The sequence below is a fragment of the Mobula birostris genome, chromosome 32 (genome assembly GCF_030028105.1).
Source record: "Mobula birostris isolate sMobBir1 chromosome 32, sMobBir1.hap1, whole genome shotgun sequence".
Classification (NCBI taxonomy): Eukaryota; Metazoa; Chordata; class Chondrichthyes; order Myliobatiformes; family Myliobatidae; genus Mobula; species Mobula birostris.
In genome coordinates this window covers 8,456,034-8,479,893 of record NC_092401.1, presented here as the reverse complement: position 1 = coordinate 8,479,893, position 23,860 = coordinate 8,456,034, and the positions used below count along the sequence as shown (strand labels likewise).

Here is a 23,860-nt window from a genome sequence, read left to right as displayed (position 1 = left end):
TTTAGGGAAATGGGTCCTATGCTCCAACCAAAACTTTCCTGCTTTTAGTCTAAGGACCTGCCACCTGAGTCTTGCTCCCTCACTCTCCATGCTCCAGGATGCACTAAAATTGTAACCTATGCAAAGGCCCTTTGGGAGAAGGCTACTTTGTAATACATACTAGTTCTATAGGAATATTTTAGAGAAATAAACTACTGAATATTGTGAAAACATTTCTCCTTCAGTAATCTAGTATTACTTTTCCCCTCTCTCTTTTTCAATTGCATGCTTAGTCATCACCCCCAAAATCCCTCTGAACTGCATCCTTCCCAGTAATCAGATAGGAACAGTTTAGGAGAAATCTCACAGGTCTCTTTACATTTGACCTGACTGATGTTTGACAAGAAACAGAAAAAAAGAATCAAGAGGTTAACCAGAACAAAGAGTATGACTAATAGGAAGCTGGACCTCTGTTCTGTATTCTAAAAATAGGTTGATCTGTCAGAAATCTTTAACATTAGTAATGAGTTTGTTAGCTGGTCACTGAAAGATTTCCACTTCTTAATAAGAACAAAACTAGGGCTGTAAATAGCAATTATTAAATGAAGTAACGAATTCCAGAGAAACCTTACTTCAGAACGAAACACAGCTCCTAGGGCATGGGGGGAGGGGTGATGGTTGTTGAGCTAAGTCGCTCAGAATGCAGAACCTGGATAAATACAAGGTTATTCATATGGGCCTGTTTGCATTTCAAGTTTGATATAATTCTGTGAATTGGCCATTCCGATATTCCCAGTTTGTTCCTGACTTTATGGAGGCAACCTGAAAAACAATGGAATTTTGGCCTCTGTGACAAACTTCACAGATCAGTTTTGGCACACAGAATTTCTCTGGTATTAATTTATTGCACAGGAATACATTAAAAAGTCAGGAGTATCAATACATTATTTACGTTCATGCACAGCTCAGGAACTGTCTGCATCCGAGTTGGAATCAGAGTAATCAGCAACAAGTGAGTTGGCACTGACATCTCGATCCGTGTCCCTCACAACCTCAGACTGTGGGAGAGAATCAGCTTCCCCTTTAACACTGCCGCTTCTCTCTTGACCCATACAGTCTGAAATTAAGCTCCTTTGATTCTTTCCATTCCCCGTCTCCATCGTGGTCTGTGTATCCCTGCTGATCAAGTCTGGCTGCTCCTTCTGGTTCACCGAAAACTCCGCTGATTTCTTTCGGATTATTCCCAAGTCATTAGCAACAATTCCACTGGGACTATTTACGGGTCTGGTGGTTGATATTTTGCTCACTCCCAGTTTCTTCAAGACATCTCCAGTCTTCTCTCTCGATATGGCTTGGGGAGACGAAAACCAGGACCTTGAAGTGATCTCCTTCCGTTTCAACCTCTGCTTGTCTTCATAGGCTGCATAGGAAACACAGTCAGAGTCACTGGTGTAACTTGTTCGACAGTAACCGTACTTTACTCGAGGGATCACTCTACCTACATGAGGTCAGGCAGCAAGAATCAGCTGTGAGGTTATTGTGAAGATACTGGGTCCTCAAACCTCACTCTTTGTGGGCTTACCCACATCTGGTTCAAGAAGGTAGCTCACCACTTTCGCAGATGCGCCATTAAATGCTGCCTCAACCTGTGAAGACCACATCCCTTGTATGAATTTTAAAAAACCGTAGATTCCAGCTGAGGTAACTGGACAACAATTGATCAGTGTTGGGATCCCAAAAGTTATAGAGACCATGCGATGCTTGTTTGTATAGACTGCTCAAAGCAGCGAAATTAGCACAGCCTGGGGGCCAAGCAGTGTGTGATCGTATCGCAGTGTATGATCATGCCATTGTGGCAGCATTTCCCACCCACTCAGAAACCAGGGCAGGCGATCCATTTCCTCGAGTTTTTATTTTGCCAAACATTTAATCTCTTACAGCAAGGGTTCCAACCTGGGGGTCCACGGACCTCTTGGTTAATGGTAGGGGTCCATGGCATAAAAAAGGTTGGGAACCCCTGTCCTGCAGGCCACGTCAATTGCAGCAATCTCATTTTTTTTTGGAGGGGGGGGAAATTCAAGTCACTTTGTAGAAAAATCCTCTCTGATTTTTGAGTTTGTCCAAGACATTGTAGCCACCATCAACTAGTCTCCACTAATATTGCTTCCATGTCTGGCACTGATCCCCTCAGCTATCATTCCTTGCCACCCTTCTAGCCTTAGCTGCTGTGTTTTGAGGAGTGTACACTGCTTGTTGTAACTTGAGATTACTTACTTGGTAACTACTGATCCCAAATTTGTGCATAAATTGCAGCTCACATTTACGTTCAAGTCACCCACTCTTAGCCCCAGGATCAGAAGAAGACCTACTGCAAACCTCCAGGTATTCGATTAATCAGTTTGGAGCCATTCTTTTGGTGGAGGAGGAAAGATCTAAATAACTCGACCAAATGGACTTGGTTTCCAGAGTTCAGGTGGGGGCTGTGGAGACCACTGAGGTCAGAATAGGAGCAGGGCATCCAGCTCTGTTGTGGAATAGATCGCAGCTGTTCCAACATTCCTCAAGTCCTCTTTCCTGCTCTCTCCCATAACTCTCAAATGCCTTACTGATTAGAAGTCCATCTCCACCTTAAATTTTTGCAAGGACTCAGTCCTAACCTCAACAGCTCTCTGTGGCAAGTTCCAATCTTTAGAGAACAAATTCTTCCTCATTCTAGTCTTAAATGGGTCTCTTCATCTTCATCTCATGTTCTTCATATTTATTGCCTCTTTTGGCTTTGCACATTTTGTTGTCTGCTGCAATCTGGTTTAATGCCCTGGTTGGGCAGGCTTCCATTGATTCTGTGGTGGTCATTATTCTATAGATTTATTGAGTGTGCTCACAATAAAATAAATCTCAGGGTTGTATATGGTGACATATATGCAGTTTGATAATAAAACTTTGAACTATATTCTGAGATCATTTTCTTTGTATTCTCCGATCATGCACATAAGGATTCTAGGACCGAGGAGCAGTCAGTCAGTCAAAAGTAGCTAAACTTACTGAGCACAGACACAACATACACAATCCCAGAATGTGAAGGTTCCCATTTCAAACTGAGATGAAGAAGAATTTATTCTCTTGGAAGGTTATGATTCGTTTGAACTCCTATGAGGAAACATCTTCGGCATTTCCCTTGTCTTGACTCCAAGAATCCTACATATTTCAGTAAAATTATTTATCATTCTTTTAAACCTTAGTGAGGAGAACCCAGCCTGCCTCACCCTCCTTCTAAACCCCAGTGAGGAGAACCCAGTCTGCCTTAGAATGCAAGAGCGTTCTTTTAAAACAGTGAAAAGAAGGAATTTCATTAGCCAGACAGTGGTGAATCTGTGTAATTTAATACCCAGACAGCTGTGGAGGGCAAGTCATTGGGTACATTTAAAGCAGAGGTTGATAGGTTCTTGATTTTTAAGGGCGTCAAAAGTTACAGGGAGAAGGCAGGAGAATGGGGTTGAGAAGGATAATAAATGAGTTAATAATGAATGGTGGAGCAGACTTGGTGGTCTGAATGGCCTAATTTGCTCCCACGTCTTATGCCTAATATCCTTCCATATTCATGTGCCTATTTAAAAGCCTCTTAAACGCCTCCATCACTCCTGGTTAAGTGTTCAGGCAAACCTCACTCTCTGTGTAAATCTTCTTTGAACTTTTCACCTTATATGCAAAGAGATGAAGGAAACCAGACCTACTCTACCTGTGTCTCTCATAATTTTATACATCTCTATCACTTCTTCCCTCAGCCCCCGCTGCTCCAGAGAAAGCAACACGATTTTTCCAACCTCTTCTTGTAGAACTGCCCTTTGATCTGGGCAACATCTTGGGAAGCCTCTTCTATACCCTCCCCAAAGCTTTCACATGCTCCCCATAACAGAGTGACCAGAGCTGAATGCAATACTCCAGGTGTGACCTAAACAGTTTTAAAAAACTGCAACACAACTTGATGATGCTTGAACTCTATGCCTCAACTAATTAAGGCAAGCATGCCATACACTTCATCTACCAACCTATCAACTTGAGTGGTCATTTTCGGGGAGCTATATACTTGGACCCTAAGATCTCCCTGTGCATCAACTCTGTTAAGTGCCGTGCTATTGACTGTGTACTGTTTGATTCATTGGCTGAATGTAGTTCACTTTCTCCCAAACTTACAGTCTAGAGCACGTAATTTGAGGAGGGAAGCCAGGTGTTTATCTTCTTCAGACTCCTCAAGTAGTGGGATGCTGAGACATGCTTTGTTCCGAAGAGCTTCATCTTTCTCTTCCCCCTCTTTCAGTATCTTCTTCTCATCCTAAAGGTAAATCAAATCTGGAATCAGCATTCCTTTGTAGGTGGAGCAAAGCCATTGAAGTGATGTGATTCACAGGCACACAAAGGATAAATTAGAAGCAATATCCTGCTGATGCTGGAAATATGGTCACAAATCAGATGATGCTTGAAATGTTCAGCAGACGGGAAAGGAGTTATGCAGTGAGAAGTAGAATTAAATTTTCAGTAAATGACCTTTATCAGAAGCTGCCTGACCTTTTGAGTATTTCCAGCATTTCTCTTTCTTGGAAGGAAAATATGATGGCAGAATATAGTATTAATGGTAAGACTCTTGGCAGTGTGGAGGATCAGAGGGATCTTGGGGTCCGAGTCCATAGGACACTCAAAGCAGTTGCGCAGGTTGACTCTGTAGTTAAGAAGGCATACGGTGTATTGGCCTTCATCAATCATGGGATTGAGTTCAGAAGCCAAGAGGTAATGTTGCAGCTATATAGAACCCTGGTCAGACCCCACTTGGAGTACTGTGCTTATTTCTGGTCGCCTCACTACAGGAAGGATGTGGAAACCATAGAAAGGGTGCAGAGGAGATTTACAAGGATATTGCCTGGATTGGGGAGCATGCCTTATGAGAATAGGTTGAGTGAACTCGGCCTTTTCTCCTTGGGACGACGGACGATGAGAGGTGACCTGATAGAGGTATATAATATGATGAGAGGCATTGATCATGTGGATAGTCAGAGGCTTTTTCCCAGGGCTGAAATAGCTGCCACAAGAGGGCACAGGTTTAAGGTGCTTGGGAGTAGGTACAGAGATGTCAGGGGTAGGTTTTTATACGCAGAGAGTGGTGAGTGCGTGGAATGGACTGCCGGCAACGGTGGTGGAGGCGGATACGATAGGGTCTTTTAAGAGACTTTTGGATAGGTACATGGAGCTTAGAAAAACAGAGGGCTATGGGCAACCCTAGTAAATTCTAAGGTAGGGACATGTTCGGCACAACTTTGTGGGCCAAAGGGCCTGTATTGTGCTGTAGGTTTTCTATGTTTCTATGAAAATAGCACTGACATAATTAACATAGCTGGCTTTAGATTTCATGACTACCTTCACACTCACTGACTGATTTCCTACAGTAATATGATAAGATGTCAGAGAGGAGGAATACCTTCAATGAAGAAGCCTTGTTGAGGAAATTTTGCACATTAACTGGTGGTATTGAATGGGAGAGGTAGTTGCGGACTGACTCATACTTCTTGGGGGAATTAATAACCACAGAATTATGTTAACTCTCAGTTGAGGGTACAGGGTGGGCAAAGGGACACTGAGCCATAGTCTGGTGCCTTTACTCTGATATTTATCATTTGCCCTACCCGGAATTTCTTGCGTAGCATGCTGTTAATGGCAAAGTCGTCTTTCCATGCGTTCTGCATTTCCTGGATATTGGACAGGGTGGGAATAGCAATCTTTAGCTTCTCCTGGTCATCCACTCCATGTTCTAGCTTGTACATAGGATCCGTTTCCAACTTCTTCTTCTCTTCATGCTCTGAAGAATGAATGGTTACATTGTCACCTCATGGTTAAAAAACGTAAAGCACAACACTCACCCAAATCTCAAATACCAACTTTACATATAGAACCAGCCATTACACATCACAGGTGTAAGAGCCAAAGCAAAATTTGAAGCAGAACATCCACACAGAAGCATCTTGCTCTATATTTTAACGATTGGACCTGATCTCATAACTCAGCACTGTTTTCCCACTTTATCCCAAAAGAGTCCAAAATTCTATTAGATTCAACTTTGAAAATACAAATACTGAGTTTCCACCTCCCTCCTGAAGCATAGAATTCCAAAGATTTACAGGCCTTTGTGAAAAAGGTATTTATCCTCATCCCAGTCTTAAGGGACTGATGCTTAGCTTAAAGGATATGCCCTTTAATTGTAGATAAATAGGAAGTAGTCTCCTGGCATCTACCTCGCCAATCCTCTTCTGAATCTGTATGCCTCAGCGAGTTCCCATTCTTCTAAATTCTTGTAAATAAGTTAGTTTACTCAACTTGTCTCATGTTCAGGACCCTCATCCCAAGAACTGATCTTGTAAACCTGAGCTTCCTCAGTAAAAGATCAAAACTGCAAACGGTACTCCAAATATGGTCTCAACAACCCAGTGGAATTTCTGCAATATCTCCTTACTTTTGTCCTCCAGCCACCATTTGACACTTGCTTTCCTAATTGCTTTGTGTCTCCTGGACCAGTCCACATCCCTTTGAACACAAGGGTTTTCCAGCTTTTCACAAGTTTTATTTAGTTTCTCTGTTTACTCCTACTAATGTGCACAATCTTGAATCTCCTCATCAGATTGTATCTATATTTTCTTGCCTTTTAATGAACCTATATCATTTTGCAGATTCTCTGTTGTTCCTTTCCGCTCTTTGTGGCGCATCAGGCGGCATTTTTGTAGCGTTTGTCTGTTTTTCTCAAAGGCTTGACGTACAACCCAGCACGGATGGAAAGTGTGCAAGGAGCTGACAGAATCCGAACTGAAAAGTCTGGTGCTGATGCCACGACACCACCAGCTGGCAGATTCTCTGTGTCCTCTGTTTACTTCACAAGGCCAATCAGTCTCTAATTTCCTATTTTTCCCCATCTTCTTCCTTCCACGAAACTGTGACAATTGCTGCTTCCCAGTCTGGGGGATAGCTACAGACCACAGGCATACTGCAAGATCAGCATTAATGATTTCATTCTTTTCTCTGCAGTGCTTCCTTTTGAACTAAGACATCCATGGTATTTGTCAGGTTTTAAACTCCTTAATGTCTTTAGTGTTTTCTCTTCAGAAATATGAACTACCATCCTACTATACTATTTTTAAACATCTGGTTTCCTTCTATTTTTGGTGGGAGGAGAAGATGGTGATACGCCTGCGCAGCCCTCTGGTGAAAAATGATATCGTATCTGTTAAATAGGGGCCATGGACAATTCTGATTTGATGGAGAATGGACGCGAAAGCATAGAGGAACATCTGGAGAAATTTCTGAAACGCCCGTTAGCTGCTGTCGTTACTGTGTGGTTGGGAATCTTTTGGAGGGTAGGCCTCAAAATCCCCGGCCTCGCCTGCTTTTGACAACCGAGAAGGAGGTCGAATCGTTCGGACAGAGATGGCGCTCAGTACTCGGTGTCGGAGAGCTGATCAGAGCTCGAAGTTTTCGGATGACTCAGAGTCGGATTGTGGTCAGCATGGCAGGGAGAGTTTTTCTTCCTTCTCCCATCTGCGTGAGGTGTGGGACGTTTGAGAAACTTTGAACTTTACTGTGCTCACGGACTTCTTCATCAAGTTATGGTATTGTTACACTGTTTGTAACTATATGTTATAATTATGTGGTTTTGTCAGTTTTTTTCAGTCTTGGTTTGTCCTGTGTTTTGTGATATCACACCGGAGGAAATATTGTATCATTTCTTAATGCATGCATTACTAAATGACAATAAAAGGGGACTGCGTGTCTTCATAATCACAATCATAGTTCTGTTAGCTTTTCTTTGTCTTCTACCATGAAGACAAATGCAATAGTTATTTAATACCTTTATATTGTTTTTTGTTGTTCCCCATAATAATGTTACCTCCATTTGTCCTGAAGACCCTACAGTCATTTCAGCTATCCAATTATTTTTCCTTAAAATAAAAACATAGCTTTGGACCTCTTACAATCCATTTATTTCGTATAAATTTATTCTCATAACCTATACTTCAATTTTTCAGTTAATTGTTGCTACTTCCTACAACTTTTCTAATACCCTGCCAAACCACATATTTTTGGTATATTAAGTTTTTTTTTAGAATTTATTATCCTTGACCACCCTAGCTTGCCACAGATGCCTCACACCTATTGTGATTTTTTTGATGGAATGTACATTAACCATATAGCAATTACAGCACGGAAACAGGCCATCTCAGTTGGCTGAAATATTTGAAGTATTTCCTTAAACATCAGCTAATTTGTCAATTGACAAACCATTTCATCTATTTTCCCCAAACTGCCTTAGCCAATGCACACCTTACATCTGCACAATATCTGACCTTAAGTTCTGGCTAAACTGTTTTCTCCCCCATCTCCATACAAAGCTTCTATCACATCAAAAGCACAAAGAACACAGCAGGGGAAATGGGTGGAGGGAAATGGGCATTAGCTTGACCTTTCATCAAGACACCAGATTTGATGAAAGGTCAAGCTAATCCGGAGCCAGGGTTTTAATACCTGGAGGAACCTGAGCAAGGAAAGGCATAGTGGATAGGGCACAGGATAATAAAAACAAGATATTATATAGATGCTGGAAATCCAGAGCTATACGCACAAAATGCTGGAGGAACTCAGGTAGCATCTGTGGAGAGGAATAAACAGTCAACGTTTTGGGCTGAGACCCTTCTTCAGGAATTGAAAGGAGGAAGAAGCCAAAATAAGAAGATGGAGGGATTAAGATGAGCACCATTGCAGGATTTCCCATGGGCCACTAATTTTAATCCTACTTTCCATTCCCATTCTGACATGTTGGTCCATGGCCTGCTCCATGGTCATGATGAGGCCATCTTCAGGTCGGAAAATCAACATCTCATATTCTGTCTGGATACACTCCAAACTGATGACATAAACATTGATTTCTATAACTTCCGGTGATATCTCCCCTCCTTCCCCTTACCCCTTTTTCCATTCTCCGTTCTGGCTCCCCTCTTACCCCTTCCCTTTTCCTCACCTGTCCATCACCCCCCTCTGGTGCCTCCTCCTCCTTTCCTTTCACACATCTTCTTTGTCCTTTTCCCTCTTCTACCCATCACTTGCCAGCTTCTCACTTCACCACCCCTCCCCACCACCTTTCTCCTCGCCTATCACTTTCCATCTTGTATGCCTTCCTTTCCCCCTATCTTCTTATTCTGAATTTTTCCTCTTTCCTTTCCAGACTTGATGAAAGGTCTTGGCCCGAAACATTCCACCCCCCCCCCCCCACCCGACAGCGACGCTGCCAGACCTGTTGAATTCCTCCGGCATTTTGTGTGTGTTACAGGATAATAAATGCTGTTGCATAGGAGTTCAGCATGGAACTGCCAACTGGAGAGCCACTATCAAATGACACGTTGACACTTAGTGTATGCTCACCCACCTCACAGTGAGCTTCGCTGCAATCACAGCCTGTCCGATTGGCCATCAGCACACACTCCCAGCCCTTCATAATCTGCAGGGTACTCTGTTTCCATTACCCTGCAACCTTCTCCCACCACGACCACGTTTCTTCTCCCCCCCACCACACCCCACCATCCAACAACATCTCTCCACTGGCAACTCCTTGGTTACGAACCAGTTGTTAAAATCTGTTCATTGTCCTTCATGTCCCAGCGCTCTTCCTTCCGCCGGGCGCCGCTCACGATCACGTAGTCACAGTTCGCTGGGTCAGTCTGCATCTCAATGTAGTTTACACACAAGTGACACTTCATCCGAAATCTGCAATATCCAATGTCGGATTCTTACCAAAGCACAGCCTTAAGGACCCATTACCCCCAACCACCCCAACCATCCCAAATAAGATAAACTGAGGCATACGTGGATACAAATCCTGTCTGCGCCACGGGAGAGGTAGAGAAGACAGAAAGATGAACACTGATCTTGCCCACAAGCTGACAGAGAACAAGGCAAGGATACAGTATAAGCAGATATTAGAAAGGATGTAATCCCTGTGAATCACATCACTAAAAGAGGTTCATAAGTCATATCTTACAGTCAATCATTCACGATCTGGAGAACAGTGTACTGGGCTCTAATTCAATTCGTGGTTAAATGACAGGCAAGACTTAAAACACCAGAATCGCACAGAACTTGAGGAAAATGAAGTCACTCTTATTTAAGCAATAATTATTGAAATGCCTCTTTGTAAAATTGATGAAGATTTTCCTGTACAAATTCATCAATGCCAAAGTTGCAAAGAGGGCAGATGTGCTCATGAGGGTTTTTTTTTATATAGAGGACAGAAAGAACTATGTCTTGAAATGGTTGTGGATCAGCTGGGTCAAATAACAAATGAATGGTGAAGCGCTGGTGGTACCTGTAAATGGGTGTTGTGTAGTAGTTTCCAACTTTTTTCTTCTCTGCATTGTACCGGACACCTGAAATCAACGAAGAGATTTGTCAACAGCTGTCTAAAGCCAGAGGAAAGCTTCACTGCTGCATCCAACAATCTTAGGAGTAGTAGTAGGAGGTAGGCATAGAGTAAAGCTTTCTCTACACAATCCCATTACCCTCTGGGTATTAGGGTTAGAAAATGAAGAGGACATCACTGTACTTGGAAAATGTAACTGCATTTTATTCTGGACAGCCACACTCAGCATCTCAACATGTTCCATTCTGCTATCAGAACTAATTTTGCCAGTGATAAATAGATGATAATCCAACTGACATGCTTCCACCTACATTGACAAGATGGTGAGATAAACAGATCTGGTTCATTGATGTCTTTTTTGGAGAGAAATTTCCCATCCTTATCTAGTTTGCATTATTGTGAATCAAGACCCATTTACAGGGCAGGTTTACTAGAGCTGTTGGGAATGGTTTAAACTAATATGACATGGGGGATGGGATCCAGTATGATAGAGCTGAGGATGAGCCAGCAAGTTTACAAGTAGGTGATGTGTGTAACATGATTGTAATGAAGGACAAGCCAATGATTGGGTACAAATGCAGACAGAACCAAGAGTTAAATTGTACCACAGAGGCAAAATTCAAAAGGATGAAGAATGCAGGACTGAAGGTGCTGTATTTAAATGCAATAGCATTTGGAATAAGGTTGACGAACTTGTGGTGCAATTAGAGATTGGTCGGTACGATGTTGTGTGAATCACTTGAGTCGTGGCTGAAAGAAGACCATAGTTGGGAGCCTAACATCAAAGGATATACTTTGTAACAAGAGGACAGGTAGGAAGGCATAGGCAGTGGTGTGGCTCTGGTGGTAAGAGATGGAATTACATCTTTAGAAAGAGGTGGTATAGGGTCAGAGAATGTTGGAGCTTTGTGGGTGGAGTTAAGAAACTGCAGGGGTAAAAAAAACATTATGGGAATCATATATAGGCCTCCAAATAGTAGTCAGGATGTGTGGCTGAGATTGCAAAGGGAGCTGGAAAAGGCATGTAAGAAGGGTAAAGGGTACAATTGTAAAGGGGGCTTCAATATGCAAGGGGATTGGGAAATTCAGGTTGGTGCTGGATCACAACAGAGGGAATTTGTTGAATGCCTATGAGATAGCTATTTAAAACAGCTTGTGCTTGAGCCTACTTGGGGAAAGGTCATCTTAGATTGGGTGTTGTGTAATAACCCAGATCTTAATTGGCAGCTTAATGTAAAGGAACCCTTAGGAGACAGTAATCATGAAATTTGAAAGGGAGAAGCCTAAGTTACATGTATCAGTATCACAATGGGATAAAGGGAATTACAGAGGCGTGACAGAGGAGCTTGCTCAGGTGGATTGGAGGAGGATACTGGTGGGAATGATAGCAGAACAGAGATGTCTCGAGTTTCTGGGAATAGTTCACAAGGTGCAGGTTTGATATATCCCACTGAAGAAGTAGTTCTCAAATGGCAGGGGTATGCAACCGTGGCTGACATGGGAAGTTAAGGACTGCCTAAAAGCCAAGGAAAGGGCATCTAATGTAGCAAAAGTGAGTGGGAAGTTGGATGATTGGGAAGCTTTTAAAATCCAACAAAAGGCAACTAAAAAAGCTACAAGAAGGGAAATATAAAGCAGGATACCAAAAGTTTTTCCAGTTATATAAGGAGTACAAGGGAGATGAGAATTGATATTGGACCACTGGAAAATGATGCTGGTGAGATAATAATAGGGGACAAAGAAATGGCAGATGATCTTAACGGGTACTTTGCATCAGTCTTCACTGTAGAAGACACTAGCAGTGTACCAAAGGTCTGTGACTGTCAGGTAGCAGTGTACCAGAGGTCTGTGAGCGTCATTGCTATTGCAAAGGAAAAAATGCCAGGCAAACTCAAAGGTCTTAAGGTGGATAAGTCACCTGGACCAGACAGACTACATCCCAGAGCTTGAGAGAGGTTGCTGAAGAATAAACCGATGCATTGCATGATCTTTCAAGAATCACCTGATGCTGGCATGGTCCCAGACTGCAAATGTCACTCCGCTCTTTAATGAAGGGACGAAAGCAAAAGGAAGGAAATTATAGGCAAGTTAGCCTAACCTTCATGGTTGGGAAAGTATTGGAGTCTATTATTAAGGATGAGGTTTCCGGATAAAATAAATCAAAGTTAGCTTGGTTTCTGTAAAGGGAAATCTTGCCTGATAAATCTGTTAGGAGTTCTTCAAGGAAGGACAAAGGAGAGGCAGTGGATGTCATTTACTTGGATTTTCAGAAGGCATTTGATAAAGTGTCACATATGAGGCTGCTTCACAAGATAAAATCCTATGGCGTAACAGGAAAGATGCTGGCATGGATAGAGGAATGGCTGACAGGCAGGAGGCAGCGAGTGGGAATAAAGGAGGCCTTTTCTGGTTGGCTGCCAGTGACTAGTGGTGTTCCTCAAGGGTCGTTATTGGGACCACTATTTTTCACATTGTTGGTCAATGATTTGGATAATGGAATTGATGGTTTTGTGGCCAAGTTTGCAGATGATATGAAGATAGTTGAAGTGGTAGGTAATGCTGCGGAAGCAATGTGATTGCAGTAGTACTTAGACAAATCGGAAGAATGGGCAAAAAAATGGCAGATGGAACACAGGGTTGAGAAATGTATGACAATGCATTTTGGGTAAAGGACAATAATCCAGACTATTATCTAAATGGGGAGAAGGTTCAAATATCGGAGGTGCAGAGGGACTTAGAAGTCCTCATGCAACACTCCCAGGAGGTTAATTTACTGGTTGAGTCTGTGGTAAAGAAGGCAAATGCAATGTTGGCATTTATATTAAGGGGAATAGAATATAAAAGCAAGGAGATAATGCTGAGGCTTTATAAGACACCAGTATGGTCAACAGTTTTGGGCCACATATCTCAGAAACAATGTTTTGTCTTTGGAGAGTCCAGAGGAGGTCCATGAGGATGATTATGGGAATGAAGGGGTTAAAATATGAGGAGTATTTGGCAGTTTTGGGCCTGTACTCATTGGAATTTAGAAGAATGTTGGGCGGGGGGAGAATCTCTTTGAAACCTACCAAATATTGAAAGGACTAGATAGGTTTGATGTAGAGAGGATGTTTCCTATGGTGGGGTATCCAGAACTAGAGGGCACAGTCTTAAAATTGAGGGGTGACCTTTTAGAACGGAGGTAAGGAGGAGTTTAGAAAGTGGTGAATTTGTGGAATGCTTTGTCATAAACTGTGGTGGAGGCCCAAGTCCATGGGTATATTTAAGGTGGAAGTTGATAGTTTCCTGATTGGTCAGAGCATCGAAGGATATGGTGAGAAGGCAGGTGTATGGGGTTGAGTGGGATCCGGGATCAGCCATGATGGAATGGCCGAGCAGACTCGATGGGCTGAATGGCCTAATTCTGCTCCTCTGTGTTATGGTCTTACGTATTTAACACAAGTAGCATAAACAGGCCACCTGATAGTGGGAAATCAGTGATGAATGAAAAAACCAGCCTTGGCAGTGAAACTGCAATTCTCATAAAGTAAAATTTACCCTCCTTACCCATTCCGATATGCTTTCCACAACCATCACACCAGATGTTGTATGGCATCTCAAACCTTTGAGAAAGAAAATAACTTGGTTATTGAAAAACATCAAATTACTAAACCAGAAAGGCACTGCACAGGAGTAGGCCACCATCTGATGTCTCTCCCAAAAGGCCACGGTGTGAACACTGCCAGGCTATTTGACAATGCAGCTGTCCACACCAAGAATTATTACTGAATGAACACTGGAGGGCATTAGGACAATGGAGAGAACCATTAAACTTTCACCCAGGGTCTGTTGTAACTTAGTGGTGCTTGGGACAAAATTTGCACCCCCCCTCCGCACCAAACACACTTCATAGAGCACAACATATAGTTTTGAATAAAAAACTTACCGGATGATGAGGATACCTTGAGAGAGTTTCCGGGCCCTTTCCCGGAGAGGGTGACTGTTCCTGTATTTGTTGAGGGAGCCATGCTGTTGGGTTAAAAAGGCATATTAAGAAAATACAAGAACAGTATGTGGCAAAACTCATTCGTAGGTTGAGTAAATACCCCCACTCTTCCACTTATCCTGCTTCTTAGTGCTTAGTAGCCCTTTTGCAACGTGCTGTGAGTTCAGTATTATCTACACTTGTCCTGGAGGCAGTGCAGCATAGTTAACATAGAACAGTACAACACAAGAACAGACCCTCCAGCACAAAATGTTGCGCGAACCAGCTAAAAAGTAAAACCCCCCCAAAAACGAATCCCTCCTACCTAACAATGTCCATATCCCTCCATCTTCCTCATATTCATGCGCCTATCTACATGTCTCTTCAAAGCTTCTAATGTATTTGCCTCTGCCACCATACCAGGCATCCACCACTCTCTGAGCAAAAAGAGACTTTGAAAAGAGAAAGAAATACCTTGAAGTGTGCATGTGTTCACTGGAGTTCAGAATAATGAGATTTTATGGAAAAATGCAAGATTCTGAGACAAATTGGCACATTAACACTGAAAATGCTTCCTGTAGATATAGGGGACCAGATTCATGATAAGTGGTAGGCCATTTTGGATTCAAGTGAGATTTTTTAAGAAAGTACAGGGTAGCAAATGATTATTTATTGAGATAAGCTCAAAATGGGGAGTGACGTGTTATTGCGCTCTGAAAGAATTAAAAGTTAAGGGAATCAGACAGGAAAAGGTTAAGGCCAGGAACCACTTCAATTACTCAATGGCAGATTGAATGCATCTAAACTTGGGAACTGTCCAGATGTTCAGGATTCTACTATATTTGTGAAAATAATCAGGACTCTGGAACTTTGGAGCAAAGTACTGGTTGATTTGGGCTAAAGAAGCCTGCTCCCAGGACCATCAGAGTGCAGTTACAGTCACAGCTGTCCATGTACTTACAAGAGCTGTAGCCCAGAAAGTCTCAGAATTGGAAAAACTCTAAAGCTCCCAGATAGGCTTTAAGGACTGCACCCATTATGTTCTTATGATTAAGATTGCTAACACACACACACACACAGAGAAAAATCATAGTACTATGCATTGCTCCACAACTTTTCAGTGGATACAATTTTCATTTTCACTCACTGTTCAGAGTGTTTCACCATACACAATGAATACTAACCTTGGCAGGATCAAAGTCGGGTGGGTAATATTTATTCACACCCTTCCGTTCACCCTGCAGAAGAGAAAAGAAAATGAACTATGAGTAAAAGGTCCTTTTCCTTTGAATGTGCCCCTCCCTTCCTCCAAGAAGCACTGATTCATGAGAATGTAGGTCCCATTGGGAAGGTTACCCTCTGGATCTCAAAGCCGTTTTTTATTAGACAGCTCCAGAAGAATAGTAATCAGTATTATCCACACTTGCCCTGTAATCAACAAGGTCAACATCACGCCAGCGTGCAATACTCCCTTGGTTCACATCTTGCAGATAGCTCACAGAAATAACTTTTTTTACTTCTTTTAAATCTGTTTTTCCACCTTAAATGTGTTTCTGAGATGGTGAGTGCCTGCAATTTACAGCTTGGAGATCATTTGAGTGACCCAGTGCTTTGCTGGCTTTGAGAAGATTCAGGGGAGCAAGTGCATGCTCGGATGGTCTGAAAACTTCGAGGCAGGCTGCAAGCTGCTGTCCAATAGGTTTCAATAGGTACATTTACTGTCAGAGAAATATACTTTATTGTCGCCAAACAATTGATACTAGAACGTACAATCATCACAGCGATATTTGATTCTGCGCTTCATACATTCTTTTTCTTCGCAAACATCCACAAAACACAGAGCAGTGCCCCAAAGAATGAATGATAATTAAATTTTAGAACCCCAAAGCCCCCCCAGCTCCCCCTTACCACGCATAAACAGCAGCAAAGCGATGACCCCCTCCCCCAAAAGCAAAAAGCATCTGCACCCTCCACCGAGCACTCAAGTGTGCAGCAAAGCATCAATAAAGACACAGACTTGAGTACCCCAAAGACTATTTGTTCACCTGGTAATTTGACATACCACAGGCTCTCTGTCTCCCTAATAAGGGAAAAAGAGGTGTCCTGTTTCAGAGAGAGAAGGGAGACATAACAAAATGACTCGTTGATTTATGGTGTTAAAAGTCTGTTGCGTTGCCTTTTCCAAGATCTGTGCCCAAAGAACTTGGGTCTCTGGGCACACCGCCAGCTCGCTGCTTTCGATCTTCTGTGTACTCCCATGACACATCAGGCGGCAGCACCAACCTCGAATCTGCCCGCCTCTAGAGCCACAAAAATCTGCCAAGTGTCCTTTAATCATCAATTAAAGTGTTGAGGCAGTTTGAGACATCGAGGTGAATGTGGAAGGTGAGCGAGAGTTTCAGTGGCGACTGCCTGCCTTTTGATTGCTGCCGGAGTCTGTGAGCAGCCTATCACTGTGTGGCTCACTGTGGCAGGCGGGTAGGCCTCTGCCTCGTGTGCTGTTCCTCTCTTTTGATGAATATCAATGATATTGTAGGATGGCATCATAGTTCTGCATTTATGGACTATGGACTTTTTCAGACTTATGGCTTTTACTTCTGTGTTCTATTTTTACCGCCTGTTCCTTTTCCGTTTTGTTGTGTGAGGGGAGGTTGTTTGGGGATTGATATTCTGGTAGTTTTTTTGTGCAGGGGAGTGGTTGTCTTTTGGGGGCCGATGTTCCTATTCAGTTTTGTCCAGCGACAGGGGAGAGTTGGCGGGGGTGGGGTTGATGAATCGGGATGCTGCTCTTTTTTGTATGGGGGGGGGTAATGTTTCTCTCTGAAAGATTTTCACGTCCTTTCTTTGTTTCGTGGCCATCTGGAGAAATACAAATTTCAGAGTTGTATATGGATACATGCTTTGATAATAAACGGACCTGTGAACCACTGAGCCCACTCAGATCCTTGCTCTGGGAACCAGCTGTTCTGTATATTAATCAGCAGGACGGAACTCTGCTGAGGCTTCTCCTATATCCAAGGCCACTCTCCAAAAAATGGATAGATAATACGCCATACCAATACCTTAGGGAAACACCTTCCCTCAATGGATAAGTTTTTTCAGTCTGAAATAAAAACAGTAAAGTCTTTGGAAAGATCAGCGGTAACTGAAGAGCTCAGTTTAATGGCATAATTTACATATTACTATTTAATTATTTATGGTGCAACTGTAACGAAAACCAATTTCCCTCGGGATCAATAAAGTATGACTATGACTACGACTTTTTCATCTGAAACCTATCACCAGGATGAGAATGTGACCATTAGTATATATTGTATTAATTCTTTCTCATTTCCTGTGTTTCTGATTGACAAAGAACTGGTTACACTTTCCGTTGTTCTTATTCCTCCTAACCAGGATGTTAACTTTTGCAGAACTCAATCCATCCCTGAGCAATCTCTCTGCAACCAGTAACACAAGAGCTCAAACGAGGCTGAGGAAAGGAGAGAGGGGCAGAGGGACTCACATGTCAGAATTAGAATCAGGCTTAATATCACCAGCATATGTCGCTCAATTTATTGTCTTGGCGCAGCACATTGATGCAACACATTATAATAGAAAAACATGAATTACAGTAAATAAATATTAAATAGTTAAATAAGAGGTGCAAAAATAGAAATAAAAAAGTGACATCATATTCATGGTTCAAAATCGATTCAGAAATCGCATGGCAGAGGGGAAGAAGCTGTTCCTGAATCACTGAGTGTGTGCCTTAGGGCTTCTGCACCTTCTTCCTGATGGCAGCGATGAGAACAAGGCAGTGCCAGTGATAGGGTTCTTTATGATGGACACCACCTTTTTGAGGCATCGCTCCTTGAAGATGTCCTGGATACGACAGAGGCTGGTGCCTAAGATGGAGCAGTTTACAACTCTGCAGCTGATTTCGATCCTGTGCGGTAGCAAACCCACCCCCCACACCAGACAGTGATCCAGCCAGTTAGAATGCTCTCCACGGTACACCTGTATAAATTGCGTGCATCTGCGGTGACATACCAAATCTCCTCAAAATCCTTATGAAGTATAACCTCAGTTGTGCCTTCTTTGTAGCAGCATCATACGCCAAGTCTAGGGTAGTTCCACAGACACCCAGGAACTTGAAATTGCATACTCTTTCCACTTCTGATCCTTTTATTAGGACTGATGTTCCCCCATAGTACCATTTCTGAAGTCCATGAATAGTTCTTTGGTCTTATTGACATTGAGTACACGGTTGTTGCTGTGACACCACTCAACTAGCTGATATATCTCGCTCCTGTACACCCTCTCATCACCATCTGAAATTCTGCCAGCTATAGTTGTATCATCAGCAAATTTGTAGATGGTATTTGAGCTATACCTAGCCACACAGTCATGGTTGTAGAGGGAGTAGAGCAATGGGCTAAGCACACGTCCTTGAGGTGCGACAGTGTTGACCGTCGATGAGGTGGAGGTTATTTCCGATCTGCACAGATTGTGATCTTCCGGTTAGGAATTTGAGGATCCAGTTGCAGAGGGAGGTACAGAGGACCTGGTTCTGGAGCTTTTCGATCAGAACTGTAGGAATGATTGCATTAATCGCTGAGCTGTAGTCAATAAAGAGGTAGGTATATATGTATTAAATAGGTATTTATATTGTCCAGATGATCCAACCTGCTGAGACAGGAGTTAATTCCATCATGTTAATGCAGGAAGTAGATGTCTGGGACTGTGCACTGGCAAAGTTCTAACAGTTTAAAACCTTGCAATGTGATCCCAACTTTCAACAACACATACAACTTAGTCTGGCATAATGCAGGAGTAAAAGAGCAGTTGTTTCATGACTGCAGAGATCAAGGTTCACTTCTAACTTCTGGTGTCAGCAGTGTGGGGTTTACATGTTCTCCCTTTTCCTCCAGAGTTCCAGTTTCTCAAAAGATACTGGTTGGTATGTTAAATTCCCACTCATTTACCCTTAGAGCAACCTGGGAGAACTGATGGGAATTCAAGACTAGATTGCAAGGAAAAACAGTGGGGAAAAAGATTGCTCTGAACCATCATAGAGTCAGTGGAGCAAAACAGCCTCCTATTTTGTCAGGAAATATTGAAATTTCTATCCACATTCCACTGATACAGCAGTTAGTGGCTTCACCAGTTGTAATCTTGAGTTTTCAGCAAAACACCATTAAGGTCAAGAAAATTAGGACAGTTAGGTTTGGAAGGAGGTAGAACACAGGTCTCAAAAAGAAAGTCCTTGGCTATGCATCATCAGCTCCTATAATCTCAGTCTTTGTCCAGTTTCCATACCAAACAAGTATTGCCAGATCTCAATAAATTCCCAATCACTCTCAAAATATTAAACCCTGTCGACAGACTTACCATTATTTATTCCTGAGCTCTTAATCGAACTCCAATGGATCCTTCCACAGTCAAACACACTGAACAAACAGAAAGAGACGGTAAGTGCACATTGCTGGTGCATCATATTCCTTCAGCTTCCTTTGAACAGTCCAGCAAAGAGAAATGACCTCAGAAGACAGGGATGTGGAAGTTGTTCAAGAATGGGAGAGGGAGCTTCTCAGGTGATCCCAGGAAGGCTGTGAAGCCTCTGTCACTGGGTGTAATCAGGAAAATGACCAATAAATTTGTGAATATTAGCGGAAATGAAAAAGCATACAGCTAGTGAAGGAAAATGTTATACAGGCAAATGATCGACCATGATCTTGCTTAATCATAGAACGAGAAAAAGGGCTGAATGGTCTACTCTTGACTAATACCTGTCGGATTATTTTGGGTTGCATGTACTCTGTTGAGGGGGGGGAAGGGTAGTGTGACAAGGTGGAGGGGATGTTGCTGCTCAGGCACTGGAAAAGGCTGCAGGCTGTCAGGGGAGGATTGAGGGGTGTGCCGGCTGTCCAAGGAAAGTAGATGGGAATAAGGAGGGTGAACTGGGAATGCCAACACATCCAGTAACCCCAACCACCACCCCAGCCTGATCTTCCTACTCTCCGTCCCCTTCCTCAATGTGTTGTCCACCACTGCTCAAAACCATTAAGTTACTGCCTGATAAAGAACGAGCAGGATAGTGGAAAATAGAAGAGAACTTGAGCCACGAGAGGAAGGGCATGTCCAAAATTTGGAAGGGGGAAGGGGTCATAACCCTTGACCTCCGAGCAGGCGAGGGACAGCGTTAGACACATGACCTAGAGACGCCGCGATGAAAAGCTGCGTTGTACCCAGGCCTAGGGTTAAAGAGCACCCCCTGATATGCCCCGAGTTCAATTGCTGCGGTAACTTTAGCCTTTCTCCCTTAGACAGGGGCAGGAAAATGAGGCGATCGAGGGTCGATAGTCGAGGGTCGGGGTCCAACACAGGCCCGGTTTCCACAGTAACCCGCCAGCGGAAGAACGGCAACTTTACCTTGAGCTGGCGCGCAGCTGCTCACTGCGCAGGCGTGCACTCCTCCGGCAACGCGTCAGGCCCGGTGCCGGTGCCTGTGCCTGCGCCTGCGCCGTCGAGCTGCCCCGGCCTCCCTCACAGTCCATCAACGCAAACGCAGGTAAAACGCCGCTGAAAATCTGAATTCGGAACGGCGACTGCTGGAAATGGACAGCGGAGCAGCCGTGGAGAGAGGACAGTCGCCACCTGTGCAAGATTTAAAGCGCAAGGGCGGGCACGGAGAGGAACGAGGGCAGCCTTTGAGAGGCTGGAAGCGACAGAGCCTCCACGGCCCTTTGGAATAGAGAATTCTGAATAATTCGCCACCCCTGAATAAAATTCTCTTCAGTTTAGCCCTGACCAGCATTCTTCTGAGCAACACAAACAAAATGCTGGAGGAATTCAGCAGCTCATGGAAATGAATAGATAGTCAAAGTTTGGGGTCGGGACTCTTCTCCGGGATTTATTATGTTGATATTCTGTTCTAGTCTCAGCAAGGGAGGTATCCTCCTCATACCTATCCTGTTGGGGCCCTTAAGAACTATTTACACTTCAATGAGATCACCTGCCTGTCTTCTCAACTCCAGCCAAGCTCACCCAATCCATTTTCATAGGTCATCTGTACGTCACAGTTGCAGCACTGACTCTATAACAAGTAGCTTTTAGGTAAGGGGAACTTTGTAAATTAATATTTTTTTAATCTTATCATGTAAAAAATGTCAAGCATTTCTACTGGTTCTACTTATGTACAGAACTTCACAGTTTTTCCCACATTTTATTCCATCTGACCTTTTGCCTCCTTGTTACTGCAGATGTATTTTACTGATATCTGCAGATGACATTTTGATAAAGAATCAGAATCAGGTTTAATATCACCGGCATGTATTGTGGAATTTGTTAACATTGCGGCAACAGTACAATGCAATACATGGTAATAGAGAGAAAAGACTGAATTACAGTGAGTGTGTATATGTATGTATACCTGTATATAAAATAAATAGTGAAAAAAAAGAAACAAGAAAGTAGTGAGGTAGTGTTCATGGGTTCACATTCAGAAATCAGTTGGCAGAGGGAAAGAAACTATTCCTGAATTGTTGAGTGTGTGCTTTCAGGCTTTTGCACCTCATTCCTGACGGTAGCAATGAGAAGAGGTCATGACCTGTGTAATGAGTGTCCTTAATGAGAGATGCTGCCTTTCTGTGGCCTCGCTCTTTGAAGATGTCCTAGGTACTGCAGATGCTGGTGTCCGGGATGGAGATGGCTAATTTTACAACTCTCTGCAGCTTACTTTGATCCTGTGCAGTAACCTCCCCCTCCTCCCACGGTGATGCAGCCAGTTAGAATGCTCTCCACGGTACATTTGTATAAATTTGCAAGTGTTTTCGGTGACAAACAAATCTCTAACTGCTCATGAAATATAGCCGCTGTCTTGTCACATCAAAACATTATTGCTCTGGTTAGATGACATTGGATAACAGGAAACAGAGTGGCAGAATCAATATGTTTCTACTCATTTCATCCTCACCTGCTCCAAGCTCTCTTTGTGTTAATCCTTGAGCTCATTATCAAACCATCAGATAAGGCCAATGCCACTGTGGACTGAGCTCTGTCTCTCCTGGTTGCAGAGACTAGAGGGTACTAGCTCTAAGCACCTCCTCATATTTTTGGTGGACCACAACTTCACCAATGAACACCAAGCCATGCCTTCTTGGACTAATCAGATCTTACCATGTCAGTAGATCTCTCCTCTGTAGCCTCTAACCTGACAGTGCCTCAAACCCACAGTGCCCACTTTTGTCTCTTACCTAAATTTACAAACAGAACTGGTCTTCTTAGAAGACCCATAATTTCTAACTGCCGTTTCCCTACTGAGTGTGTATCTCATAGTCATCCCTTCTCCTGCCCAGTGCCTTCCAACTAATTCTGGGGCAACTCCCCTGCCCTCCACCATTTTGACAACTTCCAAGTTCCTGGCTCCAACCACTCCTCCTCCAGAATCCGAATAAGGTTTAAAATCACTGGCGTACGTCATGAAATTTGTTTTGTGGTACTAGTACAGTGTAATACATAAAAAATTATAAATTACAATAACATATACAATGGATTGCATTTAATTGGGTCATTTCGGGACCAGTATATTTTGGTCCAATTAAGTGACTGCCCCAATTAGCTGAAGTTCATAGAAATAGTTAAAATGTACAAAAAAAATATTATTTAACTAGATAACAAATTATATATGTAAATGAAATATAGAACAAATTAGAATGCTACCAATACCTCTACAGTACTATAAAACTGTGTATTAGTTTCTAATAGTTATCGACAGAGGAATTAGTCTAGTGTATGCTGCTGTGTTCTTTTGATTGACTGTAAATGAACAAAATTAGAGCCAACACTTAGTGCAAATGATGGACTACCTTGAAACAATATTTTCTTTAGTGCATCCTCCAAGTCTTCATTACCATTGTAACATTCAAGATGATTGTCGATGCCTTCAAGTTCTTCATAGTTCCTAATTTGTTGAAGTAGTGAAATTGATAAATTTTCACTGCTGGCCGTTTCTGGCATCTTTAAACTTGGCTGCTTGACACTGCAGTGAGCAAAACAGATCTGAGTTGTCTTACAGCTTATTACTCACCAACTATCAGTAACAAAAATCACTGCTGTTTGAACACAAAACACACACACACAAGTGACACTATTTAAAAATACTTTGCTCAAAGCACTGTGTAATATCTAGCGACCCCATGATATGCATGTGACTGATGCTAGTTAGAAACTGGCAACATTCTCCTATCCTAATTAAGTGGCATAGTGTCCCAAATTTAAAAAAGGAATCCTAGCTATTTCTTGGTTTGTTTTTGTTCTTCAAGAGTTGTCCCAATCAAAAACATAAAACTAATTGAAAGAAAAAGTCGGAATCCCAGGAGAACGTGTACATTTCATTTTTATTTTAAGTGAGGCATGCACATGTGACACGGTGGCTGATGACATATGCCATTCACATATTTCATTCATATAACCTGCAATGAATTAGGCAA

The 23,860-nt window shown here is 42.7% G+C and overlaps 1 protein-coding gene and 1 long non-coding RNA gene across 4 annotated transcripts in view; one reads left to right on the top strand and one right to left on the bottom strand.

The window, feature by feature from the left end:
* Nucleotides 1-839: 839 nt before the first annotated feature.
* Nucleotides 840-20,847, bottom strand: yju2b (YJU2 splicing factor homolog B). 2 transcript variants are annotated; one of them, XM_072248402.1, is made up of 10 exons: nt 20,802-20,847; nt 19,761-19,819; nt 15,572-15,625; nt 14,349-14,431; nt 13,970-14,025; nt 10,370-10,430; nt 9,629-9,771; nt 5,652-5,824; nt 4,171-4,309; nt 840-1,399 (listed from the first exon to the last, which is right to left on the bottom strand). In XM_072248402.1, the coding sequence occupies exons 2-10, from the start codon at nt 19,761-19,763 to the stop codon at nt 945-947; spliced, it is 1,167 nt and encodes a 388-aa protein (XP_072104503.1). In that variant the 5' UTR covers nt 19,764-19,819; nt 20,802-20,847; the 3' UTR covers nt 840-944. The 2 variants fall into 2 exon arrangements, with proteins under 2 accessions (XP_072104503.1, XP_072104504.1); XM_072248403.1 differs by lacking the exon at nt 20,802-20,847 and adding an exon at nt 20,618-20,784.
* Nucleotides 20,624-23,860, top strand: part of LOC140191222 (uncharacterized) — a 78,830-nt gene continuing 75,593 nt past the window's right edge. For both annotated transcript variants that reach the window (XR_011883791.1, XR_011883790.1), the window contains exon 1: nt 20,624-21,485. This is a non-coding gene — a long non-coding RNA (uncharacterized lncRNA). The remainder of the gene's footprint in view (nt 21,486-23,860) is intronic.